The following is a 24,720-nucleotide window of genomic DNA, read 5'->3' on the forward strand; positions in this document are numbered from 1 at the left end:
TCCCAATTGCGATGCTCATAATATCAATCACTGGATTGTCATGTGATAGTTCATATTGCTGGAATATTACTCCGTGAAGGGGCTTTGGCTGTGAGGAGCTCTCTGTACTATCGCTGCCACCAGTCAAAGCTCACAACTGTGATAGGGGGCCACAACCATGCTTGGAGTTGAACTCGCAGCTGACTGACCATTATGTTTGCAAACAAGGGATGACTGCCATGACGCCGAATACTCCTACCCCAGCTTAATTATTTTCTTTGTCAATTTGAATTTTTGTTTCATTACAACTATCATGTAATTGGTATAGTACATACCCTATTTGACCCAATTATGCCCCTCCCCCAATAAGCGCCCCCCCCCCAGTAGATCTAGTAATTATTTCGTTTTAAATGAAAATCGTCCGGGAACCGAGGTTTCCGGATATTTGAAGTCCGTATAAGCGGGGCATGACTGTATTCTGTTTATTTTAGATATTTGTGACTTTGCATATTATGCACAGAAACAAATTACACTGTACCCCTTTAGCGAAGTCCGGCAAACGAACAGGTGATGAGAAACTTCGTCAGTACAAATTCTAAATTTAAGATAAAAAATCACCTGACATGTTGATTTACCATTTAAATTGTATTTTTTGTTCAGCTAGGCATTGTTTTTTATCCATTGATTAAGATTACCTTGTGTATTTTCTCGTAAACTAAGCCGGACACAGCAATCAGCTGTACACACGTTTTCTTGGAATCTACCGGTGATTCGGTCAAGGCACACCCTATGATATAACTTTACAGGATTTTAAATGCAAGGATCGGCAAAAGTTGTATCTGAAACTATTTTTTTATCAGGAATAATATATTCCAATATCTTGTTAATTTAGATGCAGCTTTTACTAAACATATTTAAAATAATAATAACCCTAAGCGAAGCAGCTGATCGCTATTGCCGGGTATTATGTTTTACATGGAACCAGTCTGACCAGTCACGGTCAAGGCTCCCGTGCACGTGATCGCGTGATCGCGTGATCGCGAGAATTACGTGTTGACCTAGAATCGTCCAACAAAAACAAATATGACAAAAACAAAGTATGGCATTTATGATATATATATCCATTCTCTGTCAACTAAAGTTTGTTTCAAGACATCAATAGCGGTAATCTGACCGTGGTTGCTGTTAATAAGGGTGAGTTGTGCGATCTTCCGATCGCTTAACACATGATTTCGCCGAAATTAATTAAAACAATATTACAAAGAATTTTGAATAAAATTAATGAAATAAGTTACAAACATAAGTCCAGATATACAAAGAACATTTTTTATAGCCAGACAGTGAACTTCAGTATGGATTTGTTGACATGGTATTTCCGGTGTTACATGCTCATTAAAAACTCATTAATTCGTGTATAATGCGCACCCCCTTTTACACAGCTGTGTTTTTTGGAAAAAAAGGGCGCACTATTCTCAAGAAAATATGGTAAGGCTTATTGATGAATTTACGCCAATTTGACTCTGAATTGGTCCCAATAAGCGCCCACCCCTTCTGTCTTTATTTTAAGCGCCCTGAGCGCTTATTGGGTCGAATACGGTATGTAAGGAGGAATTTATCTCGGAAATCTGGTAAGTGGTAAACCTTTTCAAAATTCACCATTTTGGCATTCCAAAGACATAAACAAAAATATGAAGGTGACTACATTTGGGGTTTGAAGACAAATTTCAAGATTCTTGTAATGGCTGCGCCCACACTGGTGGCAGCCATGTTACCGAAAGTGTAATGAAGGTGTCACATGCTGGGAAGGAGCTTGGATCAGATGATGAATTCAAGACACAGATGCATGTGGATTTCACACCTTGGGCTTTCAGCAGCTCATGGACTCCACCGAAGTGTAAAATGCCAACAACCTGCATCACTTGGGGCTGCCTTCCACTGTAACCAGTCTGTGACATCATTGAAATTATGTTCAAATCATCACCAACCCAGTCTGGCCTGATGATTTATGGCATTGACTGAAATGGTGTTCCCTAAGTCTAAGCCAATCAGTTGTGTCAGTTTGTTAGGAACCTCCCTCCCCCCTCCCTTATTGTAACATCATTCCCAACTTAGTTTGATGTGTTGAATCTGCTTTTGGTTCTTAATTATATAATCAAACAAATATAAAGACTAGATGACATAAAATGCCTGTTTCTATAAGCAATATCAGCCTCAGTCAATATTGCTTTTTTTTTGTCCAATAGGTATATACCTCATATAAAGTCTACAGTAGTATACTGTGACTCATCTTCCCGAGGCAAGGGTGTTAACTGGCTAAAAAAATCCAGTTTCCAGCCTTGCTGAACTAGGATGGAATTCCGGAGTTACATTATGGTTGGACCAATGAGTCTATGCATACTCCAATCAAAATCGTGTAATGAACTAGACATCTTGTTTGCAAACAACTTGGATTTCAATGTGCAGATTTAAGTCGACTGCAGGATTTGCTAATCATGTGTACCGCCAACTGGGCGTCGACAGATATTTCCAGCAACTAATGAGATCATGTGGTTGGGCTCACTTACTTGGTTGATGCATGTCATCATTTCCCAATTGCGTGGATCGATGCTCATGATGTTAATTACTAGATTGTCTGGCCCAGACTCGATTATGACTGTCGTCATGTAGCTGGAATATTGCTGAGTGCGGCATTAAACAAACAAACAAACAAACAAACTAACAAACAAACATGAAGGTTCAGACTACCAATGACCTGCCACAAAAAATTAATGTCAATTCTTAAATAATAACCGTCCAAATTATTGCATATTGATGAGGTCAATTGAATAATGGACGAGGACCTGGAGAGTGCATACTTATTGACGATATTCTAAAGTACAAATTGTCAATATATTTACCTCAGATAATCACCACCATAAAAGTCTAATTATTGTAACCCTGTAATGTGTTGTCATGGCAACACAGACATGAACAGATGTGGTTAATCAATGATTGTTGTTGATGTGAAGATGCTTTCGTGTGGAATCTTACTTAACCAGTTCTGTAATACTTCTGTCTCCAGATATTCTGTGAACGACGAAACAATACTCTCCAGCTGCATAATGATTTATATAGAGTCCCGGCAGCCATGACTTCTCATGAGGTCCAACAAAACTGGGTACACAATATCTATTTTGCAGCCACTGAAACTGTTCATACAAACCAGTGGGGCCGTGGATGGCCTAGTGGTTAAATTGTTCACTCATCATGCCGATGACCCGGGTTCAGGTCCCTACATGGATGGGGGCACAGGTGGCCCAGTCATCTAAGGTGCTGCGATTCGCTGTGCAGAGTTGTGTCACTTGGGCACGCCAGAAATCTATGATTGTGGGTTCGAATCCCGGTTCTCCCCGATTATGTTTCTAGATTTGTCAGCACCATACCCATGCTTGTGGGTTTCACCGAAGTGGTAAACATCTGAGACCAGCATCACTTCGGGCTTTCCTCCCACATTAAGCTGCCACGCCGTGATATAACGGGAATACTATTAAAAGCGGCATTAATCCCAACTTACTCACTCCCCACATGGGTACAATGTATGAAGCCCATTTCTGGTGTCCCCTGACGTGATATTGCTGGAATATTGCTAAAAGCGGCGAAAAAACAATATTCACTCGCTCACATAGAAAGTGAGCACTGTAATCACCAGCCTTTGAAGTTCACCCTAGGCCGAGACAACGAAATTGTTCTGAGGACAAGTAGTCCTCATGGACTAGTAGCATTTGAGGACTATAATTCTGAGGCAGTTCTCAAAGCTTAGTTTTGCTACAAACTGGAACTGAATAAAACTGACAATGTAAACATAGTAAACATTTTGTCTTGTACAAACAGGACAAGCTACGAACTCTGAGGACTAGTGAAATAAGGTTTCAACTAGTCCTCTTAACTTGTCTCTAAAACACAAATTTCTGAGGCTGTAATACCAAGCCCCAATTTGTAGCACTTTCATTACCCTATATAGTACATGTATGGAGCAGCTTTGGACACAGGGAATGAGTATCGCAGTAAAGCAAAGTTTCTAGTGCAGTACCTGACGTGCAGTTAACCGAGGCAAGGGAGGTAACTGACTGAAAACGTCCATGTTCCAACCTTACCGGAACTATGGAGTGGCTTGACTAACAAGTCTATGCATAGTCCAATCAAAATCATGTAACAAAATTGACATCTGGTTCGTTAACAACATGGATTTCAACTTGCAGATTTCGGTTGACTGTAGGATTTGCAAAGGATGGGTATCAACAGATATTTTCAAAATCTTTACATGTTTTTAATCAAGGTTCTCTTGTGAGATCGGATACCCTTTGAGGTAATACCCGTTATATTACAATATAGATTTTGATCATATATCAGATCATCTTGACTGGGTGCCGCCATTTTGTTTGAAGCGAAATGCAAGTGATATCAGAGGTGGAATCTGATTGGTCAGTAGGACAGAAGGGACTATCGAGCCCAGAAATTCCAGTGTAATTTGGCAGCGATGGAAACTGGACTTTTAGAGTCAGTTAATTCACTTGCCTTGGGAAGATACTGACATGTGAAACAGGCAGTTTGATTGGCTCTCAGTAAGTAACGTATTCCAAAATCCTGCACCTGTTTTTGAAGTTTGAACCCTCTCTTGTCACTGATAGTTGGCAGGGGTCCACTGTTATAAAAACTAGAATTTAAATTGGAATATATGTTCATACAAATATATCATGTTTATGTGTCAGCTGACTTGTTTTATGTCTTATAAAGGTGTGACTCAAATATTAACAATTGGTCTTAGTTCATGCAGAATGTAGGAAGTCATGTGAGCAGTGATATTTTTTCTGTATGTTTAATGGCATTGCAGCAGGGATAGATCTAACAGACAGTTGTATGGGGTCATTCTATTGCATTAGGAATTGTGTGCGAGGCACTTGAGTTTAAATGTTGGTCAGATAAGGTGCGGTTCATGGGTGTTTATGGAGACTTTATGAGACTTGTGATTGCCAAGTGGATGTTAGAGTGTTTGGAGAAGTCATTACAGCATGTTCATGTGACGTCTGGGTATGGTTCAGGTGTTTTTATCTTGGTTATAGGAAAGTGGGGTAGCCTAGTGGTTAAAGCATTTGCTCGTCACACCAAAGACCCGGGTTAGATTCCCCACATTGGTACAATGTGTGAAGCCCATTTCTGGTGCTAAACAACAAACAAACACACACTAAAATAGCATGGACCTAGAATGGTCATGGTTTATAAATCTGCCTCCTTGATAGCGGTACACAGCTCAGCAACTGATTCTGATTGGCTGGTGTGTCTGTCAAGTGGTTGATAAGTCATAATAATCTTAATATCCTTGTTGAGATGTGTCCTGTTTTGCTGTCCAGCTCAGTATAAATGAGGATTTGTTGAGCAAAATCTGTGTCCACTTTTTATGATGTTTCTTGGAAGAGAGTAAACCTGAATATACTTCTAGGAAAGGTCTGAATTAATTAGTTGTGTGACAATGGTGTGCTCATGCAGTAGCACGTGGGGAGTCTATCATTGCCAGGTTACGAGGGAGTGATCGGTAGGCCTACATGATCGCAGCACTGGATGACCTCTGTGAATGACAGCTCTCTTAGAGGGACAATAGGCTAACTGTCTGTGGTGACAGTTCTTGAGCCGATGTAAAAATAATAAATAATTTTAATAGACTGTTTATAAAGCGCAAGACTCCCTTTCATAGGGCTAGGTCATGCTCCAAGCCTTGACATTATATACCCTGGTCAACAAATCTCTGTGTATTCAAATTGCGTTCTCAGCTCCCTGGGGAGAGTATTGTGGAAAGTGTCAGTTAGGCACTAGAAAGTATACATCGTTAATGATGCTTCAAGGTACAGATTCTCTTCAGATGAACAGAGGCTATAACCAATAGAAATACAAAAGCATTACATATATGTAGACTGTTCCAAGTCCCTGTATACCTAATGGTACCTAGGGTTCATTTCTGTAGTACCTGTTCTGTCAACGAGCCCAACAGCGATAGATATCCCATTCTAAGGATTCTGAAGGTGAAACCATAGGTTGGCCTGTCTAAGACATGTGGCTCTGATGATATGGCTAGATAATTTGCTGACCATGGCATTGGGCAACGTTCAATCACATGAATCTGGACCAATCAGTTCAACAAGTGCTGCTATTGAGACGATATTTATGTTGTCATTTTTTTTCATTGTGCCATGCTGTTAACTATAGCATAGATATTTGAGAAGATACAATAGATAGAATCTATAAAAAGGAATTTTATTATCAAGGCACATTTAAAGAGACCATATAAATCGAGAACAGACAAGGGATATAAAATGTGTAATTGAGCGTCTGCCTCTTCAATCAAACCGTAGTGAAGAATCTTGCCAGACTTTTGATATCAAATATGGCAACTGGAGATAAAACTTTCAAACCCTCGGCAACAAGTGTTGATATATTTGATATTAAAAGACATGAGGTTGTCCTGCACCATGACTGTGGAATAAGTTTATTTTATGGAAAAACAAAACAATCTAGAAACGTATAAAAAAAGCAAGTCTAGCCAGCTCTTGCGAGCTCTATTCCAACAGCATAGGGAAAATTATTTTTTATTTTTACAGTCGAGAAGGATATTGTGTAATATAAGATTTCATAAACTAAATGTTAGTCTAGACATGAGGGTGAGATTCTGTTTATCATCCAAATTCATTCTTCCAACCTTTTTAGTTTGTAAACAGTAATAGCCAGTGTCTTGAGTGCAAAAAGTAAGCTTCAGTGGCAGAGAGAATAGTGATGTCATTTGATTGTGATGTCAATGGCTACTTATACTTGTTGTATTATCCTACGAGCTCTCTTGGATTATTTTCATTAAAAACGGGGCTTCAGATTGTCAGTTTATTATTGAGATTATTTTACACTACTCTTATCCATTAAACACGAGAAAACATTTGTCTGTGCTAAAGAAAGGTATTTTTTTTGTTCTCACTAAATAGGTAAACTTCCGAGACCTTCCTCCCTCATGAAGGTGACATGCCATGTTATAACTGGAATACTGTTAAAAGCGGTGCTAAACCCAACTCACTCACTTTAGGTATTCCTTGACTGTTAAGGCATGTTCAATGAGATTATTTTGATCTAATTAAGAAATAGTTATATTGGAGTAGATATGTTATTTACCTGTGAAAGCCATTACACCCAATCATATCTTTAGAGTGCCTGTTTGTCTTGAGCACTGGTATAATTCAATTGACAGGAGAGCTCGAGATGAATAAGTGCCATAACCCAAACAGAGACAAGTGGAAGCCGTGTTGTGTGTGACATTCCTCATTTCCCCTCTTTCAGGTATAGAGGAGCTGAGATAACAAGTGTTAAATCGTACTGTGACCGGTGGACCCACTTCTTGATCGCATGACAATGGGGGCATGAGACCGCGGCCGGGCCTGTGGGCAGTGTTGATCAGACACACAGGGAAGACCGACAAGTTGTGTCAGCTCTCTTGTGCAGCAGACGTCAGGTTTGTGGACGGAGCAGACGGCAGGCTTGTGACTAGAGCAGCAGACGGCGAGATTGGGACTAGTCAGCAAACAGCTTTACAACTCGGAGACGTGGGATTACAGGCGTCATGGACATTGGGGTCTGATTCTTGTACAGAGAAACTAGATATATTGTATGGATACTTGCATTGTTGTATTCACAGGAGTTGCTGTTTATCAGATTGTTTCAGCTTTAGTGGACAAGGCAGGAGACGTTATAGAAAGTGGGATTGTTTCCATGGAAGAAACGTAACGCAGACCGGCTTGCCTGTAGGTGTAGAGGAGATTGACAGACAAAGTTGGAATTCACAGACTGGTGGAAAATTACAAACTAAAAGTAGAAATCTCAAGTTTGTCCAAAGGTTCTTGAATAAAGATCAGTCATTTCTTGTGTGTTCTGGAAGGAACAGATATTGTGGAGGTTTTAAGTCAAGGAGCTGTTTCCACTCATCGGCAGTAATGGCCAAATCCAAGTTTGAGTATGTCAAGCAGTTTGAGCTGGAGGACAAGTGTCTGCAGAACTGCTGGATTGTGATCAGGATAGATGGCAAGGGATTCCACAGGTGAGTTGGCACGGGACTTGTGGGTGAGGGGGATGATGGGAGGTATTCAACAGGTGAGTTGGCACAGGACTTGTGTGTGAGGGGGATGATGGGAGGGATTCTACAGGTGAGTTGGCACGGGACTTGTGTGTGAGGGGGATGATGGGAGGGATTCTACAGGTGAGTTGGCACGGGACTTGTGTGTGAGGGGGATGATGGGAGGGATTCTACAGGTGAGTTGGCACGGGACTTGTGTGTGAGGGGGATGATGGGAGGGATTCTACAGGTGAGTTGGCACGGGACTTGTGTGTGAGGGGGATGATGGGAGGGATTCTACAGGTGAGTTGGCACGGGACTTATGTGTGAGGGGGATGATGGGAGGGATTCTACAGGTGAGTTGGCACGGGAGTTGTGGGTAAGGGGGATGATGCAAGGGATTCCACAGGTGAGTTGGCACGGGAGTTGTGGGTAAGGGGGATGATGCAAGGGATTCTACAGGTGAGTTGGCACGGGACTTGTGGGTGAGGGGGGTGATGTGAGGGGGTGGCGTTGTCAGGACTTGTGGGGAATAAATAGAGGATGAAGTTATTGATAGGGGTGAGGTTATTAGTGTGTGGGGAGGAGGGGGCAGGGGAATTGCTATTTGTTTGGGTATGGTTATAGGTGTGTAGTGGAAATGCTGTGGTTATTGGCATGGGTGGGGCATTACTGTGGGGCTGTGGTATGAGTTGGGTAATTGGTGTGGGGTAGTGGTTGGGTGGACTTTTGGGTGTGGGGTTGTGTTATTGGTATTGGGTATTGGTTTGGGGTAGTGGTATGGGTGGAGTTCTTGGTATGGGTGGGGTTAATGGTGTGGGAGAGTTATGGGGAGTTGAGGTGGGGGGAGGGGTGTTATTGGTGTATGGTACACATAGATGTATGGGTGGGTTATTAGTGTGGTGGTTGTGTGGTATTGGGGTATTGGTGTGGAAAAGAGTTGGTTACACATAGTGGTATTGGGGGGTATTTGGTGTGGGTTAGTGGTGTGGGATAGAGTTATGGGGGAGTTATTGTTGTTGGGTACACATAGTGGTATGGGGGGTATTTGGTGTGGGTTAGTGATATCGGGGTTATTGGTTTGGGGTAGTGGTGTGGGTTGGGTTATTGGTGTGGAGTAAGGGGTGTGGGTGGGGTTATTTTTGTGGGGTAGTGGTTTGGGTGTGGTTATTGGTGTGGGGTAGTGGTGTAGGTGTGGTTATTGGTGTGGGGTAGTGGTGTAGGTGGGGTTATTGGTGTGGTATAGTGGTGTGGGTGGGGGTTATTGGTGTGGTATAGTGATGTGGGTGGGGGTTATTGGTGTGGTATTGTGGTGTGGGTGTGGGTTATTGGTGTGGTATAGTGGTGTGGGTTGGGTTATTGGTGTGGTATAGTGATGTGGGTGGGGGTTATTGGTGTGGTTATAGTGGTGTGGGTGGGGTTTATTGGTGTGGTATAGTGGTGTTGGTTAGTTGTGTGGGTGGAGTTATTGGTGTGGGATAGTTATGTGGGTTAGTTGTGTGGGTGGAGTTATTTGTGTGGTATAATGGTGTGGGTGGGGTTATTGGTGTGGTATAGTGCTGTGGGTGGGGTTATTGGTGTGGTATAGTGGTGTGGGTGGGGTTATTGGTGTGGTATAATGGTGTGGGTGGGGTTATTGGTGTGGTATAGTGGTGTGGGTGGGGTTATTGGTATGGTATAGTGGTGTGGGTTGGGTTATTGGTGTGTGATAGTGGTGTGGGTTAGTTGTGTGGGTGGAGTTATTGGTGTGGGATAATGGTGTGGGTGGGGTTATTGGTGTGGTATAGTGATGTGGGTGGGGGTTATTGGTGTGGTATTGTGGTGTGGGTGTGGGTTATTGGTGTGGTATAGTGGTGTGGGTTGGGTTATTGGTGTGGTATAGTGATGTGGGTGGGGGTTATTGGTGTGGTTATAGTGGTGTGGGTGGGGTTTATTGGTCTGGTATAGTGGTGTGGGTGGGGTTATTGGTGTGGTATAGTGGTGTGGGTGGGGTTATTGGTGTGGTATAGTGATGTGGGTGGGGGTTATTGGTGTGGTATAGTGGTGTGGGTGTGGGTTATTGGTGTGGTATAGTGGTGTGGGTTGGGTTATTGGTGTGGTATAGTGGTGTGGGTGGGGTTATTGGTGTGGTATAGTGATGGGGTTATTGGTGTGGTATAGTGATGTGGGTGGGGGTTATTGGTGTGGTTATAGTGGTGTGGGTGGGGTTTATTGGTGTGGTATAGTGGTGTGGGTGGGGTTATTGGTGTGGTATAGTGGTGTGGGTGGGGATTATTGGTATGGTATAGTGGTGTGGGTGGGGTTATTGGTGTGTGATTAGTGGTGTGGGTTAGTTGTGTGGGTGGAGTTATTGGTGTGGGATAGTTGTGTGGGTTAGTTGTGTGGGTGGAGTTATTGGTGTGGGATAGTGGTGTGGGTGGGGTTATTGGCATAGTATAGTGGTGTGGGTGGGGTTATTGGTGTGGTATAGTGGTGTGGGTGGAGTTATTGGTGTGTGATAGTGGTCTGGGTGGGGCTATTGGCATGGTATAGTGGTGTGGGTGGGGTTATTGGTGTGGTATAGTGGTGTGGGTGGGGATTATTGGTATGGTATAGTGGTGTGGGTGGGGTTATTGGTGTGTGATAGTGGTGTGGGTTAATTGTGTGGGTGGAGTTATTGGTGTGGGATAGTTGTGTGGGTTAGTTGTGTGGGTGGAGTTATTGGTGTGGGATAGTGGTGTGGGTGGGGTTATTGGCATAGTATAGTGGTGTGGGTGGGGTTATTGGTGTGGTATAGTGGTGTGGGTGGAGTTATTGGTGTGTGATAGTGGTCTGGGTGGGGCTATTGGCATGGTATAGTGGTGTGGGTGGGGTTATTGGTGTGGTAGAGTGGTGTGGGTTATTGGCATGGTTTGGGTTACATAGGTAGGTTATTGTTGGGTTCTGGGTACAGACAAAGATTGTTATATTACCAGTTATGGGTGTGAGTTGGGGTGATATGTATGGGTGGGACAATGAGGGAGGGGGTAGTGGGTGGGGTGATGAAAGAGTGGGACATGGGTGGCTGGGGTAGATGTTAGTTTGACACTAAAACACGAACAAGGGATTCACAGGTTAATCTTCTTACTGTGCAAGTTGATCCTGAGTGGGCTTGGTGCAGGTCTGTGGGTGAGTAGGATCAGGAAACATGGCTACCACAGGGAGTACTAAAGCTGACCTCTCAGATACAAGTCAGGAACTCTCTTGTTTAGAATGGACTCATGTGTGTCTCTCATGTCAATGCTGATATCAATTATTTCATGTAGGTTTATCACCTGTGTGATCGTGTATATTAAGTTACCATTTTCTTCCCTAACCAAGCTCACATTTGGAGCAGCTGTACACTGTCACTTAGATTAACATCTAGTCTCCGTAATAAACTATTTTACAAAAAAAACCAATTGTTAAATTATAAAGAAGAAAACTTATGTATGTCAACATTTAAATATTTATCATAATGATGAAGTTGACATCCATAAATTATCTTCCTTATGTGTATTACTCCTAAATATCTTTAAAAGACTTGTTAAAGTATAGTTATGAAATATAATAGCAAGGACTTTCTTTATTATAGACTTCCCTGGGCTGTATTGGATATATTTGTTTCAGGGTCTGTATGACAGAGTAACTGTCACTATGTCAAGGCTGTTACCAGTACAGTCTATTGAAACCAAAGTAGTGTTAACTGATGTCTCCCTGTCTACGTTTGATACCGCATACATACAATATACAGATGAATGGCTGCATTTGGATAACCTCTTAATCATGTTAATAGATACAAGTTCATTCTGAGAGATTTGCCATGTCTACAGCATAGAACTGAACATGCTCTACACTTGGTGATAGGAGACACATGGATGTGTATGCATGTGGTTACAATTGGCTTGACATTCAGATAACGGCTTAGGGTTTATTGCTTCATGTAAATTTCAGTTCATAACATAAAGACTGCTGGGATTATATAGCCAGGGGGATCAATGACCTGTGTACAGGTGTATGCTGTGTGGATTATAGACTACGCATATCCACGCCTTACAATACCAACTAGAATTTCTGATAGATGTCTTACCATAAGGTGCTGGGGAGGGAAGAAGAGTGATGGTTGGGGGAAGTGTGTGTGTGTGTGTGTGTGTGTGGGTGTGTGGGTGTGGGTGTGTGGGTGGGTGTGGGGGGTATTTATGGTGATTGTGGGAACACTTATAAGATCATTTAACAATTTGCAATTTCACAAATTATTATCAAACAAATTTGGAAATAGCGTCCAAGATTATTGCACTTACATAGCGACTTGCATGTACGTGTGTGTGTGTGTGTGGCTGCTTGTACTAGTCCGGACTGATGCCAATTTATAGTGCTAGCTCACTGAGATACCATGCCGCAGTTTAACATGAATACCCCACTCAGGCACAGTATACTGACACTGAGCCGATCAGTCCTTGTGTTAGCCCCTTAATGCCGAGCGCCAGACAGGGTAACAACAAGTACCATCTTTGAACGTCTTTTGGTATGACGCGGCCGGGGATCGAACCCCGGACCTTCCGCTCTCCGGGCGGATGTTCTACCACTAGACCACGGAGGCGGTCTTGTAAATATGAAAAAGATAATTTGAGAATGCTTATTCAGCAAATTGTCAAATTTAAGTAGTAGTAGTAGTAGTAGTAGTAGTAGTAGTAGTAGTAGTAGTAGTAGTAGTAGTAGTAGTAGTAGTAGGAGTAGTAGTAGTAGGAGTAGTAGTAGTAGTAGGAGTAGGAGTAGGAGTAGTAGTAGTAGTAGTATGCCGTCAATGTCAACAATGCTTGTCATAAGAGACAAATAATGGGATCAGGTGGTCAGGCTCGCTGACTTGGTTGATGCATGTCATCGTATCCCAACTGTGTGGATCAATGCTCATTATGTCAATCACTGGATTATCTGGTCCATATTTGATTATTCACAGACCGCTGTCATAGAGCTGCAATATTGCTGCAATATTGCTGACTACGGCATAAACAACAAACAAAGTAATGTAATGTTGTTTGCTTGATGCTATATTTGTGTTTTATAATTTGTCACATTTATTGAAAATAGTGTAGGTGGACAATTAAAAATGAACTTAAGTTATCATTTAGGTCAATAGAAACAATTTGAACTGAAAACATGGAATATTTACAAAAGTTTGCCGCAATTTAGCAATTAGAACTTTGATCTTTGATGTTGTTAGCCATGGTAATGATAAGAATTCAGTATTATAATATTCATTTGTAGTGAAAAACAAACTAATCATACAACAGCATGCATTCATGTGTGAATCATTTAACTGACATTTTAAAAACCTAAGGACATAGTTCATGCCTAAACAAATATTCTGCTGTCTTTAATTTTGGCAATGCCAATCATCTGTAACTACGAGTACAATGTACAATGTAAAATAAGAGAAAAGAAAATACTTGACTGACATATTTACTAACTTCAACTGGATCATACTTGAACACTATGGCAAGACTGTATAAAAATACTACTCAAAAGAAGTTAAGGATCACCAATGTTTTCATATAACTAAAGTTAATGATTATCCATGACAGATTAAACTATAGTAATATGAAAGAATCGGGTTATCCTTAACTTCCTTTGAGTAGTTTATATACCATATGCATGAAATGGAATTGTTCAAGATTTGTTTGCATGACCTTAAACCGGCAAAGTTTTTTAATATTCATAGAGATAAACAAGGTAAATAATATGAGAGGTAGGAGGCTTAATTCCGCATAAAGCATTGGAGTTCTTACCAAGAAAAAGTTAAAGTGTTTAGGAAAGTCAGACAATATTGCCGGTAAGACTGAAATATGATCTCCGATTAAGTGAGGCAGTGTTTGAATCTGTATTCTGAAGTGGTAGAGCAGATATAGTACAAAACACAGGTCAAATCTACAAGTCTTGCACTGGCCTCAAAATTAGGGGAGAATTTTTGTCAACATGGGTTAACGGAGAGATTATCCAAACCACTGAAGTTTGTAGGTTTCTCATAAATATTAAATGGCATGTTTGGCATGGAGCCAGACTTAGACCACTGCTAGAATTACCAGCTGATAGCAGAGTAGTGACAGGGCACACTGAAGCGTTTCAGGAGGACGTCACTATCAGTCGTACTGCCCTACCTGTTGGGTAATAATCCTCGTATCGCCACCCTGATAAAATCCTTGTGTGTGGATTTGAAAACACTGTTGATGAGATTAGTGGTTTGGTATAATGAGTTATTGAAAGCCTATATAAGACTACGACTGTCAGTGTGATTAAAGTACAGTGTTAGCATAGTCCGAATTCCTTTGATTTGGGTATCAAATATTTGAATAGTGATTTTGTTTGAAGTGTATTGATTGAGTTTTGCTCAGGTTTTGCCTGATACAGAAATTCTGAGTATATTCCATGTAATACAACCAGTAAGTACCGCTCTTTATACCTGTGAGCCAAGGAATATAATGTTTTATTATGTTAATAGATACAAGTTCATTCTGAGAGATCGTTGGGATTCCTTCGTTTGTATATTTTCCATAAATTACAGGTCAGATTACCTCTTAATCATAATGTGATAATTTAAGAATCTTGTTCATAAGATAAAGATTATTTGTTAGTTTGTTGTTTAACACTGCACTCAGCAATATTCCAGCCATATGACGGCGGTCTGTAAATAATCGAGTCTGGACCAGACAATCCATTGATTGATATCATGAGCATAGATCCACGCAATTGGGATCAATGACATGCTTCAACCAAGTCAGCGAGCCTGTCCACCCGATCCCGTTAGTCGCCTCCTACGACAAACTTAGTCGCTATTTACGGCAAGCATGGGTTGCTGAAGACCTATTCTACCATAAGATGAAGATACCTGATTGGTTGATATTAATTATGAATATGGTTACGAACAAATAATTCAGTTAACGCGGTTAGGATAAACACATTATCACATAGGGCCATTTTCAATTTGAATATTGTATCATGTGCATTGGTAGATGGAAACTAATGAATTATCAGAACAGAATTAGTGTTGCATATGGAAATAAATGACATAACATGTTTAATGGGTGGATGCACAGTATCTTGTGTATATCTTATGTATAATATTTTTTTTGTAATACTTTTTTTATTCAGGGTTCAGGATACATTGTACACGATATAATGCATATTAATACATTAACTGTTTGCACATCATTTGTAATGTGAGATTGATATTACTAGTGAGAGTAAATGATTTATTACATAATATATATGTATCACATGATGGAATCCCCTTTTTTTATCATAAAAATAACCATTCACACTTCTCATACAAACACCATTTACACGCTTTCACACAGGGACGCCACAAGCACTCTCATACACACACACACACACACACACATTATATTCTCAAAGAGAGATCTCAAATCTCAAGTCAGTGGTTCCAAATGAATAATACGGAAATGTAGACACTAACACATGGGCATACCATAATATACGCATGTACGCAAGCATATATATATATATATATATAAACACATACATATACATATCCTAAAATTCAAAAAGGTTATGGTACATCATCCAGTCTTTGTTAAATTCCAAACTTCTCTTTGTGGACAGAAAGCGTCTTTTCTCTATCTTATAGCGAAGTTTGAGTTCATTCTTTAAAAAATGTATATTCAGTAGTATATTTTGAACTCTACATCTGTAGATAAAGTATTTTGTGAACAGGATGATAAGATCAAACACTTTATCAGTAATAAGATTTTTTTTAAAGCCAAAAATAATAAATTCTGCTGAAAGATTATCTTATGTATATTTTATGTTGATTTTACATGTGACAATTTAATAAACTATATACTACTACTGCTGCTTCTGCTACTATGACAACAACTTCTACTACTTATTAAATACTACTGCTACAGCTTCTAATTATATAACTTTAATTATTTAAGGATGATTTTCAGCAACCCATGCTTGCCGTAAAAGGCGTCTATGCTTGTCGTAAAAGGCGACTAACGGGATCGGGTGGTCAGGCTCGCTGACTTGGTTGATACATGTAATCGATCCGATTTGCGTGGATCAATGCTCATGATGTCAATCACTGATTATTTACAGACCGCCGTCATATAGCTGGAATATTGCTGAGTGAGGAGTTAAACAACAAACAAAAAAAAACAAAAAAATATTTAAGGATGAAGGGATGTTTGGGTAGTTTAATGGTTCAAGAGTTGGCTGACTCTGATGACCAATGTTTGATGCCTGACCTGGGTACAGTGAGTGAATGGGGTGGGTGTTGGAAGGGGGTTCACACTCCCCTTCCCTGGCTCGTCCAGAGTTCTAACGGTTAAGTAGGTACTCTTAGTGTACCAATTTAGATTATTGATTACTGATGTTCCAGTCATGCATTTATATGAATACATTCCACATCAATGATGAAAATAAGCAATGCCTCAGACTTTCCTATTATTTTAATTTATTTTGGAAACAAGTACTGCTCCCCACCTCTCAGTGTCTGGTTGCTAAGAGACAGGAGGCAAAATGAAATGAAAATACAAATGCTGTGAGAGTAAATTTAAGGAATATTTCCTTTGACTTTTTTTAAGCAATTATTTTTCTTGCTTTTGGTATTAATATAAATTGTCTTATCTTATGAGTTGTTATGGTTACTGTTGCTCTTAGTCAAATAGCCTTTCATGTTTTAAAATAATATTCCAGCACTCTCATGACAGGGGATGCCAAGTGGACTTCACAAATCCCCATGAGGGGAGCCTAACATAGCTCTTCAGCATAGCAAAACATAACATGCATAAACCAGGCTACCCCAAGACTGCTAAGACACCAGAAATGAGAGTACAGTAAACTATGTTTATAACGAATTGCTTATAACGAACTGACGGATATAACAAATTGTTATTTCAGTCATGGCCATCGGGTGTATATATGCTGTATATATACTTATAACGAACTACGGTTATAATGAACTAAAATTACTGGTCCCTTTGAGTTCGATATAACCATAGTTTACTGTACTTTGATGAAGGTATAACTTTAGCTGATGAAAGTGGACCGCACAGGCTACATCTGTACAGCATATTGTTATATATAAAGTTATCTATACATGTGATACATACCTATATACATGATATCAAATTGCTACTGCTTAACACTGATTGGTCAACACAAGTCACATGAGCAGCATTGTTATACATACCTATATCATATACTGTAAATCTGGAAATTAATGCGTCTTCAAATTAATACGACGGCTGACCACTAGCCAAAAAAAAGACTCAATATCAGGGCGACTCCCCCACCCCATCCCCAGTGAAATGATACATATTATAACTTTAATTCACTCAAACAGCAAATAGCACTGCTTATTAGCGCTGAGTAGAGCACTTCTGTAAAAATAAGAAACAGTGTTTTCCTAAAAACAACACACAGTTTATATGTTTACTATGTTGACTGGCATTAAGGAAGTTCAAAGGCAATAAAATAATTGAACCAACAACAGTTCACTGATTGGTATGAGGAGAAGGTGTCAAGAAGCTTGACACGAGTGGGTAGAACTCTTGAAGGCAGCAGTGATAACTCACCGGGTGCCCGTTGTGTAATTCCTATTCTTTGAATGACATTGGTATATACTTATTATAACTCCTGCTTATTAAACCGTGTTTGTATTTATATTCAAGTTGGTATTTCTGCTATCTTCAAAGTGTGCAGTGAGGCCATCATATTGTTGATAGTCATTTGGAGACATAAATGCGAAGTTAATTAATGTGAGCAAAGACAACTCGCATTTTTCGCATTTAATTTCAAGAATTATGGTACACGATATCCAAATTGCTTCTGTTCAACACCCATGACATGCTACTTTGAATATCAGCTTGGGTTTCCCAAATATTTGCTTAACTTATGAAATTAATTTAAGAAAACAAGTTGAACTTTGGTAATGGAAGATGGCAAACACTGATGTTGCAGGTTTTCTGACACTCACCATTTTGTCAAACCAAATGATGAGAGGTCACTCGGCCTGATGACCCGAGCAGCCCTGGCTGTGATGGAGGACTTCAAGGATGTTGTCATGGCGTATGGGCAGAGTGACGAATACAGCTTCGTCTTCAAGAAACACACCACTATGTACAACCGACGGGGAAGGTAGGAAGATGTCAGGGATGGGCTGGGGATGGAGGTGGAAGGGTGGGAATGGGGGTGGGATTAAATAAGTGTCACTCAGTAAAATGTTCACACTCACATATGTCTTAGTTCACAGAAGCCTGACTTAAGAACGTTTTGTTGTTTAATCTGGTAATAGGGGCGGTGGGGTAGACTCGTGGTTAAAGCGATTGCTCGTCATGCTGAAGACCTGGGTTCAATTCCCCACATGGGCACACTGTGTGAAGCCCATGGTGTCCCCGACCGGGGATATTGCGGGAATATTCCTAAACATGCTAAAAGCGGTGTAAAACCATACTCACTCACTAATACCCTAATATGGTAACCATCCATGTTAGACACCATTTAGTCTTATGGGATGAAAAATGAGACGAGATCATCTTCATTGAACCTCTTTCCGGGAATTTTCACTCAGACACAGAATACTGACTCCGAGCCAACCAGTCCTTTTGTTTTATTCCCTTAATGTCAAATGTAAGACAGGGTACCATCTTTCAACGTCTCTTGGTATAACGCAGTTTGGGATTGAACACTTGACCTTGGAGGTGATCTATGGAGTCAAGGATGGGGGCATAGGTTTGACCTTTGTATCAGACAGTAGTAACAGGTGGTAGTTACGGGAGGGGCACTGATCATGTTGATCATCGTATCGTCAGGATCTTACAAATAGGGAGGGTTATTGATTTGATTGATCATTGTTTTGCAACATGGTCTTTTTTTCTTTTTCCAGCAAGATAATGACCAATCTAGTCAGCCTGTTCTCTGCTGCATTTGTGATGAACTGGCCTCGGTACTTCGCCACCCAGGAGCTGCAGTACCCACCAGCGTTTGATGCCAGGGTCATCCTGTACCCCAGTGACCAGAATCTCAAGGACTACCTCTCCTGGAGACAAGCAGACTGTGAGTTGGGGCACGTGTATTCTGTGTAACTTCGAGATCTTTGCTGAAAATATAAGACCGGGAAGGATGGAAATTTTAGACCAAAAGAAAAAGTTTATGTTTCAAGCATATTTTCCAAGAGATGCACATAACATATCTCTTGCTGATGTAGATATACTTGAACAGAAGATTCTTAAAAGTATTGTGGTGTATCAGGCTGATTACGATAATGCTCATCAATTATTTGGACCCCAAAGGTAGCGTTGTTTTTTTTTTAAGATGTCCGGACAGAAAAATTTAAATGCCCGGTAAGCAATATTTTAAATCAGACATTTGAGATTCCCAATCGGACATGTCTGGTGCATATGACTGTTTCCAGACCCCTGGTATCAGCGCCTCTGTAGTCTAGTGGTTCATTGCAAGTTTCAAGTTCGATTAACCGAAATATAAAGCCATTCATCGTTTGGTTTTACATTATTCTGCACATTTGCCCAGGTCACATCAACAACTTGTATAACACTGTGTTCTGGAAGCTGGTACAGGAACGCTGCCTTACACCTGCACAATCTCAGGAAAAACTCAAGGTCAGTGTCGTCACCTTTTTGAGCAGTACAGGAAGATTGGGGCAAAGTCTCTAAGAGCAATGAGAACACCTATGTAGCGTTCAAGATATGAAACATTGTCAACATTTGTCAGATGATTTACAATCAGGTGGAGGTAATGCTTCACGTTTGGCTGGTCTGTGGTCTAGCGGTAGAGCGTCTGCCCTGAGAGCGGAAGGTCGGGGGTCTGGGCCCCATTTTTCAAAGTGATCTTAGCACTACGATGATCGTAAGCCTATGTTAAAGTATAGGACTTACGATCACCTTAGTGCTAAGATCGCTTTGAGGAACGGGGCCCTGATCCCAAGCCCAGTCATACCGAAAGACATAAAAGATGGTACTTGTTGTTATCCTGCTTGGTATTAAGGGGATAAAACAAGGACTGATTGGCTCGGTGTCAGCATGCTTTGTCTGAGTGGGGTATTCATGTCAAACTGTGGCATGGCATGGGAAAGCACATATAATCGGCAAACGTCTGGACTAGTACAAGCAGCCACACACATGTGTATGCATGTCGCTATATGAGTGCAACAAGCTTAAACGTGACATTAAACCCCATTTCACATCACCTCACCTCAAGCTTGGCTGAAACCAACCTGAATTGTACAACTGAATAAAAAGGTTGCCTGTTTTCATGATCGCTTGGTGTACAGATATTTGTTTCCAATATTCACAGGGTTGGTTTTCCAAATGATATTTTTATAATAGAAATGATTTGTTTTGCCTCATGAGCGGCAATAATGTTGGTGTTGAAATAATTGTAAGGTAAGAAGAGACTCGGCGGTGAAACATGATTTGACCGACCTGTCACCTGGTTGTGTCTTAATGTGAGTGAGGGAGTAAGAGTTGGGTTTAACTCCGATTTGAACAGTATTCCATTAATATCATGGCAGGTCAGCTTAATATGGGAGGAAAGCCCAAAGTGATGCAGGTCTCAGAGGTTTACAACTTTAGTGAAACACACAAGCATGTTTATGGTGCTGACAAACCTAGAAACATAATCGGGGTGAAATCATAGATTTCTGGCATGTGCAAGGGATGCAACTCTGGGTAGCAAATTGCAGTGCCTTAGATCACAATGTAGATGACTTGGCCACCCGTGCCCTCTTTCTCTTGTTGTACACTGACAGGAGGGAATAGTATCATGTGTCTATTCCTTGAGCTGTCTGGTGCTGGTTGGCTTGATCCTGGCAATTTATATGTAGAGTATAGTAAATGAGGCAGGACAATGTTGCTTGATTCTCCTGGCTGTCTATGTTCCATGATAACAGGACAACATGGCATCGTAGTGCATACACACTACAGGTCTAGGGTGAAGACATGCTCCTTGTATGTAGGTGTTGACTGGCTCTATGTTGCAGGGCACGTTATCGAGTGACAAGAATGAGATTCTGTTCTCAGAGTTCAATATCAACTACAACAACCTGCCAGAGCTCTACAGGAAAGGAACAGTATTAATCAGGAAAAAGGTGAGTTTGGGAACGTGACAGACAGATGTATTCATATGATGGTGAATTCCAAAACAAAATAGGTTCCCAGTACCCCATGCCTGTCCTCCGTGGGAATTCCAAGACAAAATAGGTTCCAAGTACCCTATGCCTGTCCTCTGTGGGAATTCCAAGACGAAATAGACTCCCAGTACCCAATGCCTGTCCTCCGTGGGAATTTCAAGACAAAATAGATTCCCAGTACCCCATGCTCGTCCTCTGTGGAAATTCCAGGGCAAAATAGGTTCCCAGTACCTCATGCAAGTCCTCCGTAGGAATTCCAGGGCAAAATAGGCCCCCAGTACCTCATGCAAGTCCTCCGTAGGAATTCCAGGGCAAAATAGGTCCCCAGTACCTCATGCGAGTCCTCCGTAGGAATTCCAGGGCAAAATAGGTTCCCAGTAGCTCATGCAAGTCCTCCGTAGGAATTCCAGGATGAAACAGGTCCCCAGTAGCCCATGCTGTTCTCAGAAGTATTTCTGGGATTTGATTGGATAGTTACAATGTGTGACCTTGCTAATTCTCTGTTGGACCCAAATCACCGAGATCTTTCTCAAGCACTGGTTTGTCTGGTGCAGACTCAATAATTCACAGGTCACTGTGATGTGGCTGCAGTGTTGCTGACTGTGGCTGAAACATTCACTCTCTCACTGATCCTGGTTGAAACAACACTTGTTCACATGTACTTATATGTGTTCTAATTTCTGTGAGTACTTCCTCTCTATTATATCAATGCCATATTCCAGTAATTTCGTTTGTTATCACACTGTAAAAATATTTTAAAACAGAAGTTCTCTTCACCGTAAGTTGACCCTAATTAGTTATGGATAATAGTTTTCCTCCACCAGTGCTTTTGCTCATGTGCAAGGTGGGAAAATCTCACTTCTTTCTTGTAAATGTATTCTTTATATTATTTGATTATGTTCTTCCCAGGATGAGGTGTGTTCCTCCCCCACAAGGACTCACTCAGGAATGAACTCTCTCAACCACTCCATGTCGAAGCTGTCTACTGGAAAGTACAAGCCACTTGTGACAACACTACACTGTGATATTATAGGGGCCAAATTCTGGGAGGAATACCCTGAAATTCTGGACCCCAAGAAAGGATAACAGGGCATTCACATTTGGATTCACTTGTTTTTTTTGTCATTTTATATGGATATGGATGTTAATATATTTAAACAATACCATACATAAGATGGAAGTAGTCTGGATATTCTGAGCGAGTGTGATGCCTATATCTGTTTTAACGTAGGTGTCAGCACCTATGCGCATGGGTGTGGTGTAGAAAGAGGATCGACTGGCGGTCACAGCAAAGGGACACAACTCTGCACCTTAGACAAGTGGCATCTCTGAACCCTAGAAATTGTCATCTACCTGAATGATAATGATGAAGCAATTGTGATGATATATCTTTTAATGCACAATGGGTGTCAAATGCCAGACAGGTGAACTGTATAGGTTATCCAAGGTGGACTGGACATGTGGAATCGTTCTGGTTCTTCAGCAAGGCCTCTGTTGATGGAAGACACAGACCTCACTGCAGATACAATCCTCACTCACCCAATACACAGGCACTCTGTCATGAGCATTCTGTCAACCATGTATTTGCAGTGGTCAACTCCTGGAGTTCATACGATCATATCCTTCTCAAACAGAGTTAAAAAACACCCACAATTGGAAGGCTGTGAGTTGCAAAAACCCACCAGTAGTAAAGTAGCAAACATCTGCCTCTGAAGAGTCTGGTCTTGTGATTTTTAGTCTTCACCTGTACTTTCACTGCAAGTTTTGTTCAGCAAGGGTCTTTGTAAGTGACGTTTGGATCTTGGAAAGCAACTATTCAGTGTTTGAATAATTGTTTCAATAAATACTTAATTTTTCTGAGTTGTAAAATAATGGTGGGTATACATCAATCCACACTTTAATTATTCAATATTTACCTAACTGACATGTCACCTGAACTTTTTTTTTAAATGTCTACACATTCTCTGAACCTTGGTGGTCCTGTGGTTGTGAAGAGAGAGCAACCTTAATATTGCCAATTACTTTGATCTATGAACACAGGTGATGAACATTTGAAGCCCCATGTTATTCAGTAATGCATTATCACTGAAACACAGGAGTGTTGAGTGCCCAGTGTCTGTCTTGACAGTCCTCAGTCATACACATTTGCTCACAGCCATTGAGTAGCTACATTATACTACTCAACTTTTCATAGGAATAATCAAATATGTCGTTCTATTTAAATATAGGATGTATACATTCTTACGAAATAAACATCCTATTTAAATATACACTTGACATGTGAGAATCATTTTTGTGCATCATGGTAAAATAAAAAAATCCCTATTCAAAGTGGAGTAGTATATATAATTATATCCACTGTAGGCAATGAAACAAAAGATCCTGCCATTAAGGTTGGTGAAATAGTTTCATTAAAATTTGCAGCATTCTTTGATTTGGAGAATCATACACTTGCATCCTGGTCAGGTAATGAACAAAGTTGGCTGGGTTGTCTCCCTTTAATGTGGCAGCCATTGCTGGCTGAACGCAATGACCAACAAACACTTCCACTTTGTTTACATTTATTGTGCTTTCTTGTAAAACTGCAATAATACAGTGATGTGTTTGCTTTAGACATGTAAAGCAAATTATGATCATGTACATCTGTACAGCATATTGTTATATACAAAGTTACCTATACATGTGATACATACCTATATACATGATATTCAAATTGCTACTGCTCAACTGATTGGTCAACACAAGTCATATGAGCAGCATTTGAACCAATGAACAATGGCAAGTGACAGTCCATGGTGTATGGACCTGTTCATATTATTGCTACAGCCACTATCCATTATTAACCTCAAACATAGACACTGCTTCACGTGCATATGAGGTCATATTTCTGAATAAAGGGTATAGAAGAGGAATTGTGTTTTGATCATAATGTAAATAAGTACTCATAATTAATAGTACACAATGGATGTAGACAGGTCTGATCCCAGTGAAATGTTTGGATAAACAAATCATGGATTATTGTCCATTTTTTATACGCCTTACCTAAAAGGGGCGTGGGGGTGGGGGTGGGGGTGGGGGTGGGGGTGGGTATATAGTTATACCAAGGAATTCCTTCCTTCTTAGGAAATGTTTATGTGTGACCTATAACTTGAAAACTACTTCATAGATTCTTTTCACATTTGGTGAACACTTTTTAAACCTACAGGAGGGATGTAATGCTTAGTTTGATTTTAATATTTGGATTTTCTGAAGAATTATAGCGTGTTTCATTTTACTTCATTTACTTTGAAATTTGTGGGACCTATAACTTAAAAACCTCTCCATGGATTCTTTTCAATTGGGGGTACAGTTTCTATACCAATAGGAAAGATGCAGTGCAAAGTTTCTGAGAAAATATTGCTTTTTCCATGTTTTGAACTTAGAAATATGTTTGGAGTCGAAGTTGTCTGGTTCATAC

General features: G+C 40.6%; 1 protein-coding gene across 2 annotated transcripts in view; it reads left to right on the top strand.

Moving 5' to 3' along the window:
• The window catches only part of LOC124138498 (probable tRNA(His) guanylyltransferase), a 38,186-nt gene extending 14,011 nt beyond the window's left edge, over positions 1-24,175 (top strand). Inside the window, exons 2-7 of one of the 2 annotated variants that reach the window (XM_046505188.2) lie at positions 7,330-8,083; positions 18,077-18,253; positions 19,002-19,171; positions 19,646-19,734; positions 21,114-21,221; positions 22,173-24,175. In XM_046505188.2, the coding sequence (XP_046361144.2) occupies positions 7,410-8,083; positions 18,077-18,253; positions 19,002-19,171; positions 19,646-19,734; positions 21,114-21,221; positions 22,173-22,349 (1,395 nt within the window). In that variant the 5' untranslated portion in view covers positions 7,330-7,409 and the 3' untranslated portion in view covers positions 22,350-24,175. Of the gene's footprint in view, positions 1-7,329; positions 8,084-8,497; positions 8,508-18,076; positions 18,254-19,001; positions 19,172-19,645; positions 19,735-21,113; positions 21,222-22,172 lie in introns of those variants that run through there. The other variant, XM_048391761.1, reaches the window with a different exon arrangement.
• The last annotated feature ends 545 nt before the right edge of the window (positions 24,176-24,720 follow it).

Source organism: Haliotis rufescens, unplaced genomic scaffold (genome assembly GCF_023055435.1).
Source record: "Haliotis rufescens isolate VD_foot unplaced genomic scaffold, xgHalRufe1.0.p SCAF_97, whole genome shotgun sequence".
Lineage (NCBI taxonomy): Eukaryota > Metazoa > Mollusca > Gastropoda > Lepetellida > Haliotidae > Haliotis > Haliotis rufescens.